Source organism: Aureobasidium pullulans (genome assembly GCF_000721785.1).
Source record: "Aureobasidium pullulans EXF-150 unplaced genomic scaffold scaffold_39, whole genome shotgun sequence".
NCBI lineage: Eukaryota > Fungi > Ascomycota > Dothideomycetes > Dothideales > Saccotheciaceae > Aureobasidium > Aureobasidium pullulans.
The window spans coordinates 62,290-78,906 of NW_021941059.1; the positions used below are offsets into that span (position 1 = coordinate 62,290).

General features: G+C 50.8%; 5 protein-coding genes across 5 annotated transcripts; 1 reads left to right on the forward strand and 4 right to left on the reverse strand.

Annotated features, from left to right (window-relative positions):
* Positions 1 to 8: 8 nt before the first annotated feature.
* Positions 9 to 2,262, forward strand: M438DRAFT_155761 (uncharacterized protein). The gene is made up of 2 exons (XM_029899011.1): positions 9 to 669; positions 722 to 2,262. The coding sequence occupies exons 1-2, from the start codon at positions 272 to 274 to the stop codon at positions 2,253 to 2,255; spliced, it is 1,932 nt and encodes a 643-aa protein (XP_029755095.1). The 5' UTR covers positions 9 to 271; the 3' UTR covers positions 2,256 to 2,262.
* Positions 2,263 to 3,504: 1,242 nt separating this feature from the next.
* On the reverse strand, positions 3,505 to 6,826 carry M438DRAFT_329089 (uncharacterized protein). Its single transcript, XM_029903231.1, has 3 exons — positions 6,437 to 6,826; positions 5,777 to 6,380; positions 3,505 to 5,718 (listed from the first exon to the last, which is right to left on the reverse strand). Exons 1-3 carry the CDS (start codon positions 6,762 to 6,764, stop codon positions 3,606 to 3,608), a joined length of 3,045 nt encoding a protein of 1,014 aa, XP_029755096.1. The 5' UTR covers positions 6,765 to 6,826; the 3' UTR covers positions 3,505 to 3,605.
* A 724-nt stretch (positions 6,827 to 7,550) lies between these two features.
* M438DRAFT_340232 (uncharacterized protein) lies at positions 7,551 to 10,827 on the reverse strand (the record flags this gene model as incomplete). The annotated part of the gene is made up of 2 exons (XM_029904299.1): positions 7,551 to 10,608; positions 10,664 to 10,827. 2 exons carry the CDS (start codon positions 10,825 to 10,827, stop codon positions 7,551 to 7,553), a joined length of 3,222 nt encoding a protein of 1,073 aa, XP_029755097.1.
* Positions 10,828 to 11,771: 944 nt separating this feature from the next.
* Positions 11,772 to 12,248, reverse strand: M438DRAFT_284714 (uncharacterized protein; the record flags this gene model as incomplete). Its single annotated transcript, XM_029901478.1, has 1 exon — positions 11,772 to 12,248. One exon carries the CDS (start codon positions 12,246 to 12,248, stop codon positions 11,772 to 11,774), a length of 477 nt encoding a protein of 158 aa, XP_029755098.1.
* A 2,370-nt stretch (positions 12,249 to 14,618) lies between these two features.
* M438DRAFT_155881 (uncharacterized protein) lies at positions 14,619 to 15,606 on the reverse strand. Its single transcript, XM_029899012.1, has one exon. It carries the CDS (start codon positions 15,539 to 15,541, stop codon positions 15,044 to 15,046), a length of 498 nt encoding a protein of 165 aa, XP_029755099.1. The 5' UTR covers positions 15,542 to 15,606; the 3' UTR covers positions 14,619 to 15,043.
* Positions 15,607 to 16,617: the final 1,011 nt, after the last annotated feature.

Below are 16,617 nucleotides of genomic sequence, written 5' to 3' on the forward strand. Positions count from 1 at the left end.
ATCGTTCTCGGACTCCGCTCGTGGTTCGAATCTAGAAGCACATGGCCTGCACGTTTCCTTTCTAAAAGAGCACACGAACCCGCTCATCTCGTTGTAAACACTCTCATCCATTTCTTTGACACGCAGGTACACGTTGATCCACGTGCTGGTCACATCGAGACGCTCCTTTTGCTTCAATAGACTGGTCATTGGCAAAGAAGGCCTCCTCTCGCCCTGGGTTTCTTGCATCACGCTTTTTCGCCGGACGTTTACCTAGCCTTTTCCAGACACAATGATTGAAGCGCGGCATATTCAAGATCATACTGCGAACTCGACAGTAAAGAAATATTGGGCCTACCCCGATAGGATCCTTCCCTGTACCAAAGATGCTGGTACTTGTGCATATCTGGACTCTGTCTACCACTCGCATGAGATCTCAATGCTTTACACCTTCATTCTCTGGGCAGTTTTAGGCGGTGTTCTCATGTTCATGCTTTCATTGCGCTACGGCAAGAGCGTGAGTCGTTCGTCTGATATCAAGACACCGCTTAGACGAGGACTGGACTCCATCGGATCATTAGGCAGGCGGTGGATGCTTTCAGAGTCTCCAGGAAGAGGTGTTCTCGGACGAGTCACTTTGCTACAAGTGACGGTGCTTTCGGCGCTTCTCGGCTATCTGTTGATCTTCTCGTATGTTGACTTGAGAGCCAATTGACTCATCCTAGAGCTGACTTGTGAATAGTCTCGTCGGAGTCACCTACAAGACTTGGATCACACCTACCAAAAACCACCCTGAACTCAAGACAATCAGAACAGGCTTCGGAGGCTGGGGTGATCGTGTCGGCGCGCTGGCCTATGCCTTGACACCACTGACAATAGCACTTTGCTCTCGTGAAAGCGTCTTATCCTTGATCACTGGTATTCCTTACCAACATTTCAACTTCTTGCATCGATGGACTGGCCGTGTCATTTTCATCCAGTCCTTCCTGCACACTCTGGTCTGGACACTGGTCGAAGGAAGATTCTATCAACCGCAACCGGAAACCTACACGACTTTCATCAAGCAAAAGTACATCGTTTGGGGAATCGTCGCCCAAATCATGATCACCTTCTTGTACATCTTCAGCACTAGCTGGGCTATTCGCTTGACCGGATATGAGTTCTTCAAGAAGACACACGCTCTCATTGGTATTCTCTATCTAGGAGCGTGTTGGGGACATTGGGACAAACTCGCTTGCTGGATGATTGCATCTCTGATTATCGTTCTCGGTGACTTTGGTGTCAGATTCCTTCGAACTGGATTGCTTCACTTTGGATATCGCAAGGGCAAGCCTGGCTTTGGTTTCCACAGCGCAATTGCTACCGTTCAGCACTATGGTGATGATGAGGACTCGGTTGTGCGTGTCGATTTTGACTTCAAACATTCCGCATGGAAACCTGGTCAGCACTTCTACCTTTGTTTCCCTGCCTTGAACATCTGGCAATCCCACCCTTTCACGCCCTCATCTCTCCCTGATGGTCGTAGTGATATTCAGCATCACACCTACCTGATCCGTGAGCGTTCTGGTATCACTGCTAAGCTTGCTCAAATCGCCAGAGCCACTGGCGGAGACTCTTGTACCACTTCCGTCATTCTCACTGGACCTTATGGTGGCTCATCTACAGAAGAATCTGCAGATTCTAACCTTCTTGCCGTCGCAGGTGGTACTGGTGTCACTTCTGTGCTTCCCACTCTCCAAGACACATTCACAGTTGCTCAAACTGGCACCCGCGCTGTCGATCTTGTCTGGGTTGTTCGCAAAATCCAAGATCTTTCTTGGATCGCACCAGAACTGACCGAGCTCAAATCATGGATGTCTTCCGGCAAAGCTGACGGCCTACGTCTGCGCATCTTTGTCACTCGCGAACACGCACCGCCTGAGTCATCTACCTCGTCCACATCCTCAATCTCCGAAAAGGGCAAAGGCTGCTGTAGCAAACGTGCAAAGGGCGAGAAGAACGGCATAGTCGTCACCTCATCGAATGACTTGACAGCACTCCAAAACAACTTCTCCATCACATATCTTGGTGGATCACATCCATCCATCAAAGACATCGTCAGCGATTTCTCCGAAAGAACAGCCATCTGTGGCGGTAGAAGTCAAGTCATCGGTGCTGGACCAATGGAAATCGGTACCGCTTTGCGCTCTGCCGTTGCCAAAGAGAACCATGCTGGTAAGGTATGGCAAGGTGATGAGAGTGGTATCATGGCCCTTGAGTGGGATTGTCGCTCATGATGCAGGCTTGCGTCTATGACTTTACGAAATGCATATTGTGTATATATGAGCATATGTGCCCCAAAACTATAGACTTGTAGACTTTCTTCCTTCTCTGCTGTTCATACTCCGGCACGCCGTGTGTTCCTTTTCCGCAGTTCTTGACAGATTTCTCTTCCCTTTCTTCCTCTTTTCGCTCCCTCTTATTCATCCTTTTTCTCCTTTTTTTCTCCTACCCTTGCAGCAGGCTCCGAGGCCAGGGTTGTCCCCCTAACAACACATCGACTCGATCACAGCAATGATATGGTCCAACCATATGTCTCCCACGCTTATCTTAATGGTTGGCCTATGGATAGATATTCCTACCGGCGTCTGCTGTACTTCTGAAGCTCAGCGCCATCCATGGTTCGAGATATTGCCATTTTTATCACATCGGATGCTCTTCCTGCTACTTGCATGCTCAGACTGCCTGAGAAATAGCTCAACACCACGACCCAAGATGCCAATCTAGGAATACTGGTCCAATGACGTTTGACAGCTCAAGAGTCTACCGCCGACTCAACCCATCCACACAAAAGGTCATCAACACCACATCCCAGTCACTCTCGCCCTTTCAACACCACCCTACACCTCTGCTTTCTGTTTTGAACGCTTTGTTATACGCTGTCAACCAACCACAACACATCAAACAGGTCGGTTAGCTCAGTTGGTTAGAGCGTGGTGCTAATATCATCCGATACACGGCACGCCAAGGTCGCGGGTTCGACCCCCGTACTGACCATCATCTTATCCTTTTGCTCCGTCCCCTCCAACCGCAAGTTGAATGGTGGAAAAGCGATCATTTTTGGTTGAGGAATCGAAATTTTGTAGCTGGGAAAAGGATGGCTTGGCGTGAAGGAACGCCTGAGCGGCAGTTGAAGTCGGGGTAGGGCTGGGCATAAGTTTTTATGCTTGGTTGGGAAGAGAATAATGTGAAGTGGTTGTTGCTTCTTTGTGGACTTTGACATCTTGATCTCGTGAATATACTCCGTGATTTTGGAAGATGATGGTTCGTATCATGAGGATAAAATATACATGTATCTCATGATCAAAGTTTCTCCGATATGATCATGATCATCAAGCCTTCGCCGTGCCTGATTATCGTTACGAACCTTTGGCTTCCACAGCACATGTCGATCATAGCTCAGGACTCCCTCCCTCTTGTCAGTAGGGTTATACATGTGCCGACAAATAGGGTTGCAGAGTTTACAAGGAAGGAAGATTGGACAGTCGCGATGGAAATTTGATCATATTTAAAAAACCACATTGGAAAGGGACGATCATTTTCGTCTCATGGCACACCCCACCTGCCTATTACATTTCTTCTCCACTTCAAAGTCGTACACCAACAAATGGAACGATAGAAACATCACCCACAAGCCCATACTCTGCAACTACCGGTGGAGTGACTCCAGCCAAAAGATTAGGCGCGTCTCCATAACTCTTCAGATTCGCCCAGATAGGTCTCAGAGCATTTCCATATGGTGTCGCGACAACAACTTGTAGCTCATTGACGCCCTTTTTGAGGTAAGGAGTCAAATCGGGTTTTGCGTCGGCGACATCAAGTGGCGGCAATGCGAAGCCATTCAACGATGCTCGTGCAGTGTGAATGATACTTCCAAGATTCAACTGAGCGCCTGTAGCTGCAGACGAAGAAGCAGGTGGCCAGGTGAAAGAGACGGTATAGTAGCCACGTCCAGACACATTGCTCAGATTTGCATTCGGGATCTGGTTCCAAGGGGCAAGCGAGTTCAGTGTGAATGTCGAATTGGTCTTGACAGTACCCTCAACATCGTACATGTTGGAAGGCGCGGTCCAGGACTCGACTGTCAACGTCCAGTTCTTGAGCGCGATCGGAGAGAAGTCGGAAGAAGGCACGGTGATGGTACTGCCGTTTGAGAGTTTCGCAGAGCAAGACTTGTGGCCAAAGTTGACAATGTAGTTCGCACCGGGTATTGTCTTCAATTGCCCTGAGCTGTGCTCAACATGGACTGATGATTTCGAGAGCTTCGAACCTCGTTCAAAAGCCAAGATGGTTGTCTGGTTTCCGGCCAAGGCGATGGCAATAGTCGTAGTATTTTGCCATTGTTGGTAGCTGGAAACAGGGGTCTTGTTGCCGGTCCAAGCATCATATATATATGGTGTACCGCTGGCTTCAAAAGTGATGTTACCAGTCGATGCTCCAGACCCCCTTGGTAGTCCTGTTGCATCATTGTAGATAAAAACGTATGATGTAGAGATGCTTACGTCTTCACGCCAATTGGTGAACCATGTCGTGTTCGATGCCTGTCCCTTTGAGACAGCAGTACGTGGTGTTATACCAATGGACGAGAGGGATTGAGCAAGGTTGGTGAAGGGTACAGAGTGCACGTTCTTCAAACTCAGAAGTTGAGTCAGGGTAGACTTGATTGAGCTTGAAGAAACACCACTTGTCCCAGATATGTTCGATGGTATACCTCCAGAAAAGACGACTGGAAGTCCTTGGTGAGCCCATTGAGCTAGCTTCGAAACTCCCGATGAGGTCAAAGTGTCATTTCCACGGACCACAATGGCTTTGAACGATTGATGAGATGGCGCAAGAACACCATTCAAGACTTGAGCATCAGGAAGATCAAAGTCATCGGGCGAGAGATACTCATAAGTGTATCCAGCATTTTGCAAGTCAGTCGGCCAGTAGCGAGTAGGTACCGAGGTGAAGGACGTATCCTTGAGCCAGAACACAATGTCCCTCTTCGGCACACCAGATTGGGAGACATACTGCACTCGGGAGATATAGTTCATGAAGTCGCTGTAGAAGTCCCAGCCAGGCTGATGACGGTTGTGCATCTCTGAGAACCGATAACCAAAAGTTGTCCATGACGGCCAGGTTGAGTTGGGGTAGTTTCCTGTATACGGATATCCATGTAGAATGAAGTTGTTAACTCCTCCAACGATGGATCGTTTGAGGTCCCAAAGAAGCTCAGGGATGGTTTGCTGGTAGGCACTGAGCTGGACCGCACCTGCTTCAGAAGAGATGATGCGTTTACCTGCCAAATTGGCAGGACCAGCGTATTGTCTGTAAGAGTCGATGTTATGCGAGAAGCCGAGAGTCTCTGTCTCTGGTGCATCAACATCGGGAATGTTCGCAAGCATATCCATCGGCAAATTGTACACGACTTGTGTAGATGATTGCACGCCGATCGAGTGAGCCCAGCTAGTCAAAGTCTGGAGGAATTGTGCATTAAGATTGGTAAGTGTTTGTCGGTAGTCTGCCACATGGCTGGCTCCAGAATCAATCTCATCTGTGACATAATAGATTGGGATCACCGAGGATCCAAATGATGTACTGAAGCCAGAATTTCCCGCGAGCAGGATTGGCAAGTACTTGTTGACACTATAACCATGGCTTGTCTGAAAGCTACTAGCCAGGCCAGGAGTCCACAAGATATTCGCAGGATACTCTTGACTATTTGATACATCAGTATGTGTGCAAAGAATCTCAAATCTCTGGAGGACAACGATACCTATCTTCCCAGACGTAATTTCCTACTTGTTTAAGTAACTGAGCAGTGTCACTACCGTTGAGCAGATGTTGTTCCCAGAAGTCGGTTACTAGTTTGGCGCCCTTGGTGGAGAAATGGTCTACAACCCAAGAACCATTCTGTACATAACTTGTGACAGGAGACTGAGGAACTCCTGGAATGACCGACAAAGGTGACCGCTGCTCCATAAATCCAGTATGAACGAGATAGTAAGCAAAGACGATATAGCTTTCCCCAGCGGATCCTGCAGGAAATTGATATGTCAAACGTCCAGCGGTGTTCACTTTGTTCGTGACATCCACCATCGATTGCTGGGACAAGGTCTTGTAGATCGCCGTAGTTTCGTTTGTGGTTTTGGTCAGCAGTCCAATCGAAGCGGATACCAAAGGTCCAGTCCCCCATCCTGGAAGAATGTCGTTAAAGTTTCCTCCGATCGGGACGGTGACATTGAAAGGCTGAAGATCCCATTGAATGCCATCGGAGTTGTATGGAGCTGGTACTCCTGCACCTTGGTTTGGTCCCAAGGCGAGGTCGATGATAAGATCGTTGTCTTTGGTTGCTTTCAGAGCCGTGTCTTGCAATTGTCCTATGATGGTCAGAGGCCGGAAGTCAAGTATTCATATCTCGTTCGAAAGGACGTACTCCATGCCGGTGTTCCCCAGCCATTTTTGGTCCAGTCTGTAGGGATCGCTGATATGAAGAATGTCGTGTCGCCGTAGTTGTAGTATCCAAGCAGCTCAACTCCACCCGCACCAACTTGCTTGACGTCCTTTATATCTGCCGCCACTTGGCTTAGATTCACTGATGCATCGGGAACCCAGTATCGAAATCTTGGACGAACGTTGGCCGAGGGTGCTTCGAAGGTGCCGTAGCCAATGTTAGCGTCGACCTGGTCGTTGGTTCCAATGCCTAGAACAGTTGATATGCTAGCCGTCAAGGCTGCGGTGGCTAGGATGTTTCGAGATCTCATGACTAGGTTCTAGTTGTGCATACGACAAGTCACCTACGACAGCCTTGTCTTTATATGACTGCACATTGATCCCCACGTCTATCTGTGGGGACTTCTCCACATGATGGATTGGAGGATATGTGTGGCGTACAACGTGGAGACTGAAAGGCAATGCAGGGCTAGATCACAGAACGCAGCGAACAATGGTCATGCATGGAGGCGAATCTGGAGCATGTAAGCACATACCATGGTCACCGTTCGTCGTACGTGTGCAGTTATTGTGACAATGTATAAGCCAAAAGAGCCTTGTCGAGTCGGCAGTTGAGCACGGAGTATTTGTGTGGTGAACTTTCGGGTGCTGTTATACCGGAGCATACTGATATATGACGCCTCACCAAGACGAGAGGAGACGTGCGGATGGTATTTGTAACAGAAGTTAAGGGCTAGAGCAGGGCAGGGAGCAGGGCAGGGAGCAGATATCCGAGGGCAAGGTCAAACAAGCTTTTGGCGTCTCCATGCACCCCGCTTGCGGGGTTTGTTGTGGGGTCGATCGTTCTGCAACAGAAGAAGCACCTGTTTCTGAGGAAAGCTAACTTTGATGATGTGCCTGGGTCCGGGTCATTGCTGGCCGAGTCGCAGTCAGGGATCGCTAACCCGAGGCACCGCGCTATTGACAGAAGATACAAGGGAGTCTGCAGTCCGAATTTTTGAACGTCGATGTGCTGTTTTCGACAAATGTGTGAACTAAAAAATCTATATTTCATCATCTTCTCTCTATCGATACTACAAGACCAGACGAGATCTATTTTACTCTGGTTTGACGTCCTCGGGGGCGCTTGATGCCTCTGCTGTTGTAGCTGGCTCCGCGGCAGCAGGTTGAGGTTCCGGCACAGGAAGTTCCTCTGCCAGTGGACCCCAGCCAAACACCTCTGCCACGCTGCGAATACTGCTCCTGATGCCAAGCAGACCAACAATCACGCCGACTAGTTCGACGACAAGGAGCACCACGACACCGAGCAACATGCGAGGCATGAAGATACGATAAAGCATCAAGTGCCGGCGAAGCCAGGCAGCCTCAATGACGGTCGCAAGCGCGATAGCAGCGTAGACGACTACATGAGTTGCAAGTGCCTTGGCAACGTGGTTCAACAAGCCCGGAGTGCGAGGAGGAACCTTCCAGAATGCAATTGTAGGAACAGCGAGCGCACAGAGGATGTAAGGCGCAAAGGTGCTGATGATGACCAGCATGGGCGACCAAGGATATTTGATGGTCTTCAGCGGGATGAAGGCCGACTCCCACTGGATTGATGAAAGGGCAGCTTGATGTCCAGTCTTGAAGAAGTAGAAGCCTGCCATCAAAGCTAATGTAACAGGTCCCAGAGGTGAGTTACGAAGGTCATTGGCATCTATGATTTCAAGCAAGTTGAGAATACTGAGCAAGCAGAGAGCAAGCGTGCCTTGACCCATAGGCTTTTGGAGAAGTAGAAGAACCAGCGCCCAGATGGTGGGAAGGAGGAAGTATCGGGTGCCATGAGTGTTGGCATAACCCAGAATTATGAGCTTCTTACGCTGTTGAGGCTTGACTGGCGTGAACATGGCTGAAGTAGGGTCGGTAGGATCCATGAGTTCGGTTTCGGGTGCAGGAGTTTCTGTCTCGATGCCCAGGAAAGGCGCAGAGTAAAGGTAAGCGCTGTATCCAGCTGCCCATGCAATTGCCAAGATAGCTTGTGCGATGAAAACGCGGATTGTTTTCAGGCTCTCGCTGGAGATCTGAGGAACCCATTCGTTGTCGTCAGCTGCGTCGAGGATCCAATAAGTTGCAGAGAAGACAAGGCCGATACGGAAAGCAATACTCAACCACAACACGGCTGTGCCTTGGTAGTTCTTGGTACGGGCAAAGAAGTCGCGAATCGCACTTGGCAGAATCACAGCAATGATGAAAGGAATGGTGAGCTGCCACCAAGCCGAGGTCGAAGAGGTCGCCGAAGCGTAGTAAGTAGATCTGCAGAAGGGCATTTGCTCCTCACGACAGAGGCGAGAAAGAGATGCCAGACGGGTCAAAACGATGAAAGACAGAGAATGCCAGGAGCCAAGCAGGCGCTCCTGAGGATTTTGTAGGCGTAGCGAAGAAGCAAGCATCAATGCGCCGATCGAGCTCAGCATGTACAGCAGAATCTCGTCCTCCCAGATGGTGAAGGAGTTCGAGGCAAAGCCAATGCAGAGAAGAACCGGCGGGATGGTGCAGATCCAACCCCAGAAGGAATTAGGAAGAGGCACACGAAGTGTTGATGGCGTGCTTGCAAAGCAAGAGAGGGAGCCCAGAATACCACTCAACCCCGCAAAGAAGGCAACAGAGTTGATCCAAGAGACGGATGTCACGCCTCCAAGGAAAAGACCAGCGCCAGCTCCAACGACCATTCCGATGATACCGCGAATGCAAAGTCCAGAAACGATGTCACCACGATCGCCGCTGAAGCCATTCGCGAAGAGTGCAATAGTGAGCAGTGCGCCTGTGAGCAGAATGATACCCATAGCCATGCTGGTGAGATCGAAGCGAGCCCAAAGACTCTTGCATACGCGCAAGTTCTCCTGCTGATAGGCACTGAACTGGGCGTATGCGGCTTGCCAGAGCTCGAGAGAAGGCTTCTTTGACTTCTCAATCTCGTCCCATACCTTGGAAGCAGCTCCCCAAAGGGTCTCAGGTGGCAAAGTGCTGGCCGAGTCGAGCTTGCGAACAGCCGAATACTCTTTCTGATATCTGTGGATTTGGGCTGCAGTCAAGTGACTGACTTGAGCGAGGTTCTGGTAATTATTGGATTTTCTGCCAATGAAAGCCTCTTCAATGGGTCGACCAAGGTTGTTGAAGGGAATGGGCATGCCGAGAAGCAAAGAAAGTGTAGGGACGAGATCGATCTGAGCAACGGGTCTTTCTTTGGCAGTGAACGGAGGCTTTGTGGCAGACTCATCGCGACGACCGAACAAGCCTTGCTTTGAATACATCCACAAAGCAGCCTCTACCTCATCGTCCGACTCTCCACCGTGGTCGCCCTTGGCATCCATACCGTGGTCACCCATGACAACGAGGAGAGTCTTGTCGTCGAGCTCTGCAATCATTCTCTCGAAAACGGTGTTCATCTCTTGAAGTTTGGAAGCCATTGCAGGATGATCAGGACCGTAGCGGTGGCCAGCATGATCAACGCCCAGGTAGTGACCGAAGATGACATCCCATGAAGACGTGTTCGAGGAGTGCAAAAGAGGGAAGATGTGGTCATTGACGCCATTATCGACAGTGTGCAGATCCCAGACGTTGAATGAGTCGTAAGCGCGAGTGAGCTCAGGATCAAAGTATCCTGGGAATAGCGAATGCCATGTATCATCTCCGAGATGGACCAATCTCTTGCCAGCAGCTTTGAGCTGTGCGACCAGGTTGTCTTCTTCAATGGCAGTTCCAGCAAAGTTTGAGCCTGCGTCAATGAAGGTTGGCAGGGTGCCGGTAGTCAGCCCCTTTAGACGTTGCAGGGTTGTAGTGGGCGGGTCGGCGATGAAAGGTAAGAGGAAGGCATTCTCGGGCTCAGCTACGGCAGTGTCCCAGAAGATGGGCAGGGCGTTGTGGAAGTGCTGGGAGACGTGTTGCGGGTGCTTTGGCGACCAAGGCACGGTGAAGTCGTAGCGAAGAGCGTCAACGATGATGACGACGGCCTTGTCGAAGGACTTGGGATGCCAACAGCCATCGTCGACCGAGCCGGGCGTGTATGACGAGCCGAGAGCAACTGGAGGGACCGCGCACTCGGACTTGTGGTCGAGGACCAGGCGGGTCAGGAGGAAGCCACTGAGGAAGAGAAAAATGCCCAGAACGTGGAACACTCTGCTAAGAGTAAGTAAATGAAGCTTCAATAGCCATCGGGGAAGCACAAGCATACAGAACCAAAGTAAAGAAGCCCACGAGAAAGCCATGGCGGCGCTTGAATGTCTGTCGGCGCTCGTTTTGCACGTCCTTGGACGTCTCAGTCTTGGGAATTTGAGCTTGCTGCCCTCCTGCTCCCGTCAATTGAGCGGCAACACTGGCCCCATCGCTTGCTGACATTTGGTTCGAAGCTACCGCCTAGGCATCGATGGGTGTAGAATGGAATGGGGGGAAGAAAACAACAATCTGCTGCGGGTGCAAAGTCGGAGAGAGCAATAAATTGAGGGGTGACGATGCGGAGCCTGGACAGTGGAGGGGGAAATGCTTCCGAAGCTCGACCATCCGCCAATCCCGAGTCCTCATTTTACTCCTCGACTCTTCAAACACTTGTCTCAGCTTTTAAATTCGTCTCTTCCGACGTAAAATATGCCACTATCACGTCATATCATCGACTCGAGGTACAATGCACACATCTAGTTGTTTGATCGGGATCGAAGCCCGTTTTGTTCATTTTGTGCGTCTGCTGCTCGACCATTGGTCAAGCGCGCGCTATGAGTACTTGACATGTGTAGTAATAATACAAACACCACACATTACAGTCGTACAGGTCAAGCCTGAGAGAAAAAAGAATCCAAAACCCTACACAAGAGGGCCAACTCTAATCAGAGCGGCTCCATCAGGACGCCGTGGCATTGAGAAATTCAGCCCCGCTACGCTGAAACGAAAGAGAAAAAAGACGGGAATGTTTGTTGAAGGAGTGTGCGAAGAAGAATGAGCAGCTGGCTGAAGATGCCAAAGGATAGCCGCCGAAGAAAAACATTAACAATATCCGATATGTCGTAGTGGAGGCTTGAGTAGGCCTGGGGGGTCAACAAAGAGTGAACACCCTATCGGAAGGGACTGTGCAGCCAGAGAAGCAGATATGTACCATGAGCGGCAGCCATGGGGTGGACAAGCACCCTCAAACATATCCAGCTCGAAGGTCGTATGTAAGAGATGAAAAGAGAAAAGGTTGCGGGTCCAAGAAAAAGAAGGAAAAAGAAGATATTGGACGGCGCAGCTCCAGTGGGTCATTACTTTTGAGATATGTCGTTGAGGGTGTGAGGAATGCCATGCATCATCGACTATTGGTAGCGGGCCTCGACATCCTTCTCCTTGAGGCCGCCTATCCTCTCGAGGTCGAGCGATTGGAAACGATCCGACTCGCTCTTCTGGTAAGGAGGGAGGTTTTCTGAAACGGGTTCGAGGCCAATGCTGTGATCGCCAACACGGATAACCACAACTCTGCCTGACTGACGCTTGCCTGAGGTGTCGACCTCCTCGGGGAAGTGAAGACGGATCTCAGGCACAGGGTTGGCCGATGGGGGTGCTTCCGAGTTGTTGATAAGGCTTTGCTTCTCCTGGTAGACGATAATGGACTCATGCGGGCGAACGGTGACACGGTGGTGGCGTGATGAACGCGCGGAAGATGACTTCTCCTCATCGAAGGGAAGAGAGTCGGCGCGTAATGAGCGCTTTCTCCAGCGCATGAAGTAGAGGGCGATGATGCAGAGAAGAGCGATGATAAGAAGGACGACAAGGGCGATAAGAAGAGCAGCCATTGTGGGAGAGTACGATTCGTCGTAGCTGTCGCGAGCGACCAAGTTCATAAGAGTGGCCATCATGGTTGCTGGGGGGAACGAAAGTCGGGGTAGAACGAGCGTGTGGTGTAGCGATTAAAAAGTCGAAGGCGAGAAAGGGTTTAAGGATTTGGCGTCATATAACCTCCAGGTACGAAGAGCTTTCTTTGATTGGTGCCGTTTGATAATCGGATTAAAGTTTTCAGAATCCTGGGGCGGGACTATGTCAGTATGCCAGATCGTTGCTTGTGTTGGAGCTTTGGGGCTGGTAGTGCATTCTGCAAAGCGCGACTCGGCGAGCCTTTGACAGGCATCGCGTCCGTCACGCTGTAGGGATGGTTGGATGGTTGGGTGGTTGGAGTTCAACGGAGAGGAACGCGGGGGCCCGCTACGGAGTGCATACCTCGAATACGCAATCGACTTGGACTATCTTCAACAAGTGTCGGGGAACGAATGGACTGCAGAACGACGGCTAAAAGAGTGAAGCCGGGGTCGCGAAACGTGTTGTAGGGGGAAAGAGTCGAAACGGATTATCGAAAAAGGTCTCAAACACGAGTGAGAGGGCGCACGCTTGATCTTTTGTTGATGTCTCTCCGCGACGATTAAGATTACTCCAGCAATTAGCGCCGTTGAAGGCATCAAACGGCCAATCAACTGTCAAGCAGCCCGACTCCACTTTTCAAGCAGCACTCGTCATGTAATTACAGCCAACTAGGAGCCTTAGCCTTCTTCATTCGACGATGAAACTGCTTCTATGATTATCATGGGGACCAGACTCCAATAGATACAACTGCCTATCCAAAACAGAGCCTCCTTCAGCCAGACCGACCCGTCCTGGGACCATTCGAGAAAGAAGACTCTTCAGCTCAAGGTCCGCAAGTCTGGGTGGGTGAGGGAAGCCAAACCGGATTTAGATTACTCAAGATCACCAAGATCAACAGGAACCAACTCTCTCCCAAGCCTCTAGCCGACGCTGGTGTATGATGTGCACTTCTGGCGTCAATTTATGAGCGGAGTGCATAATCACCACTCAACAAGGCCTCCATCTCGGCTCGCACTGATGGATTCCTTGATAAAAGCCACGACAGGGGCAGAGAAATGTGTCGCGCGTGTCTGACTTGGGTTTTGTGCACCCATATGACCTCACCATCACTTGTCGTCGTACTGTACTTGACCTTACAATCCTCCATCGTGTTTGATGTTGGACGGGTTGATAGCATCTCTAGCATGGCTTTTCCACCATCTGGTCCTAGCCTTTGGTTGCCTTTTAAGCTCCGACCGTTCAACCCGCAGCACTGAGGGTCTTGCACAGCCATTCTGCCGTCCAATTTCGCACATACATTGCCCCGACAACTCCGTCTGTTTGAACAAAAAGTCGCAATGCCAAACGGTAACTTGAGCAATAATAATTAAAGCAACAAAAATCATGAGAAGGGGTTGCCTTGTATCCCTGAGACGGGTCTGAAAATAGGAGATGTTGTTTACCTGGGACAGGAGTGCTTGGAGTATGTCTGTTCAAAACAAGCAAAGCTACTGCGTGCTGTGCGGTCAGCCTCTGCTATGCACCCCTGGCCGCACCATGATGTAGGTGCATGATGCCTTCCCTTTGTTCACGCTCTGGATTGTGGCTTTTGGTCAGACTGATTGGCACGAAGCTCTCGATGAGTTGTCCGACCGTACACGGTCAAAGAAGGTACAAAGCAGCACCGTCTACTACCCGTCCAGAATGTTGCCGGTCACCGAAGACAACAGGAGCGATAGCTGAAGTACTCGTACTTGTGCTGATATCCTCGGTACGTTCTTCAACCTATCACAAGACCGTACACTGTTTCGAGCAAGACTTGCCATACTTGAGATCTCTCGTACTGATAATAACTCACACAATGACTGGAAGAAGCAGTGTATCACAGTGTTGTTTAGGATATGAACGATGCCTTGCCCTGGCATGTGTGGAAGCTGGTGAATTTGTCACCACTCGTGCTCATGCCCAGTTGTGCTGACATGCCAGGCGTGCCAGGGTTACACAAGAGAATTGGTTGGATCATCAGTGAGCACGGAGAGGGTTTGGACACTTGATCCTCGATCGCCGACGCATCACTGTTGATGCAAGATAGACAATCTACCTGTTGTGCAGGAGATACTTGACTAGTTTGAAGAGTTTATGGTAGAAGATGGAGAAACGACGTCTTTGCGCATTAAGGTGACGAAGACAAAACCGGATACGGGATGTTGTGGCGGAGACGCAGATAGGCTTGCTGCCTGCAGGGAACCAATTTTGTAATGGTGGCTTCTAAAAATTGGTTAAAGGGATCACTTGGGAGGCACAGTATGAACAGCACGTTTGTCTGTCTCGTAAACGGACGTGCAAAGAGCGTGGGGATTGGCCGGTCTTGACAGGAGCATGCAGAAGCCACGCAGGGCAGTCTTTATCTGAAGCGACGCATGATGAAGAGACGGGCGGTAGTAGGGTTGGAAGTGGTATAGAAGGATGCTGGGCATGGTGATCTGCAGGACGATGTAGACCGCAGACGTGATGCGGTCTGGGGAGCGGTGAGGTTAGGGAGAGAGCGTTGTGGAAAAGTAGAGTTGCAATGTACTATGTAGTATGTGTTCGAGATTTATATTGATGTGGTGGTCCGATTGACGAAGACAAGTCAAGGTCGACGCTGGCCAGCAGTGTTGGAACCCTGAAAGCGCTGGTGAGAGATTGGGCAAGAGTAAAACGGGAAAGACCCTTTCCCTACGGCTTGGCGGCAGCCTTTCCCGCAGCGTACCATTCAAACAAGGTCCGGGAGATAGACGGAGCCATCTACCAAGTTGGGTATCGGAAGTTCCTGGGCTGTAGCTGTCTTGATAAAAAGAAGTAGACAGAGTATCCTGTCCCACGCGACTAGTATTTGACCGCACACTCCTTGGACTTTGTCGTCTCGGCCGGCCAGACGCTTACCTTCTTGTTGAAGTCCCTCGCTCTTTCCCCCTCTCTCGTGCGCACGAACTCTCTCAGTTGGACATTCCTCAAGCTCGCATCCCTTGCCTTTTCGCAACGACCAGTGAATTCGGCCCACGACGCGGACTGTGTGCACAGCAAATGCCCGTCCAGAGTACCTTCCTCGCCGACCGAGTGCCGCGCACCTGCTGTTGAAATTGCACATACTTTGATCGTCGTCCGCCTTGCAGACGCTCGCTGTTACATAACCACGACCGACTTCCAGACCCCTTCTCGACCTGACCACCACCATCGTCCGGCTCTCCGTATTCCTCTGCAATCTGTACATGGTGTTGCCGTATATTCAACAGCGCCTGGAACATCTGTCTGAGTAGGCCGTCTCTTGCACTAGACACGTGTGTTGCTCCCCTGCTGACGCCTGTGACTAGACATTCGTAAACTTTCGTCTTACATACTCCCTATCCGTTCCCTACCCCCACATATCTGTACACTGGTCCATAATGTCTTCGTCCTTTTCGTCGCAGCCCCGCCCTGTCACCATGTCTGGATTCTCGCAACCCTTCAGGCCTCCCACTAGCGAAGGTCGCAATCCCGCTCCCGGAACATCTTCAGCCTCGTCCAACAACTTGACCAAATGGCAGAACACATCCAACATCTGGAGCACAAGCTTCAACCCACAACCCCCGACTTCTCGTCAAACCACCGCTCCCAGAACCAGCCTGAACTTTGGCGCCCAAAATGGAAAGCTGAGTGGAAAGGACACAATCGAGGGCAGGAGCGGCTCTGGCCAACTTGTTGACTCGTCCATATTAGACGACTACAACACATTCCGCTCAGGCACTTTTGCAAAGCGCGACGATGCGACACGCCTCGGAGGACCTCTTCCCAAGCCCAGCGATACCAACTTTGCTCAGCATCGCAGCAATAGCAACGCAGGCCTGCCTCAAGCTTATGCTGGTGCTCCACGTGGCTCCGCGTCTTTCTCATCCTCGCGACCTACGACCAGCGGTATCAACTCGGCAGTCTCAGCCGCGCCAAAGACGCAGTTCAGTGGCACTTTCGATTCGCCTTTGTCGTACACTAACGAAGCTCCCCCTGTCTTTACAAAGTTCGATCGTCCAAGCAAGCCCGCTACTTCGAGACCGGTCGATTCGGCTTATGGCGACTGGCTTGCTGAGGGGAACAGCCTCACTCACTCTCCAGTGGACGAGAGGAGACGTCCATCGGCCACTGGCTACTTCCACGGACTGCCTAGCGCCCCTCCATCGCGCAACAACAGCTTGCCTCCCTCGCGACACAGCGACGTCCAACCAGTCTATCCCAACCCCGCCAAACCCGATCATTTCTCCTCCTCTCAACCTCCCACAAACTCCTTCCGCGTCAACAGCTTCTCTGCTGCTTCCA

Bases quoted from the DNA above. Each gene is read 5' to 3' on its own strand.
- M438DRAFT_155761 (XM_029899011.1), top strand. From the start codon at position 272: ATGATTGAAGCGCGGCATATTCAAGATCATACTGCGAACTCGACAGTA. The intron at 670-721 runs GTATGTTGACTT...ACTTGTGAATAG, and splicing joins GGCTATCTGTTGATCTTCTC to TCTCGTCGGAGTCACCTACA.
- M438DRAFT_329089 (XM_029903231.1), bottom strand. From the start codon at position 6,764: ATGAGATCTCGAAACATCCTAGCCACCGCAGCCTTGACGGCTAGCATA. The intron at 6,381-6,436 runs GTACGTCCTTTC...TGACCATCATAG, and splicing joins CTGGGGAACACCGGCATGGA to GACAATTGCAAGACACGGCT. The intron at 5,719-5,776 runs GTATCGTTGTCC...TGTATCAAATAG, and splicing joins AATTACGTCTGGGAAGATAG to TCAAGAGTATCCTGCGAATA.
- M438DRAFT_155881 (XM_029899012.1), bottom strand. From the start codon at position 15,541: ATGTACAGATTGCAGAGGAATACGGAGAGCCGGACGATGGTGGTGGTC.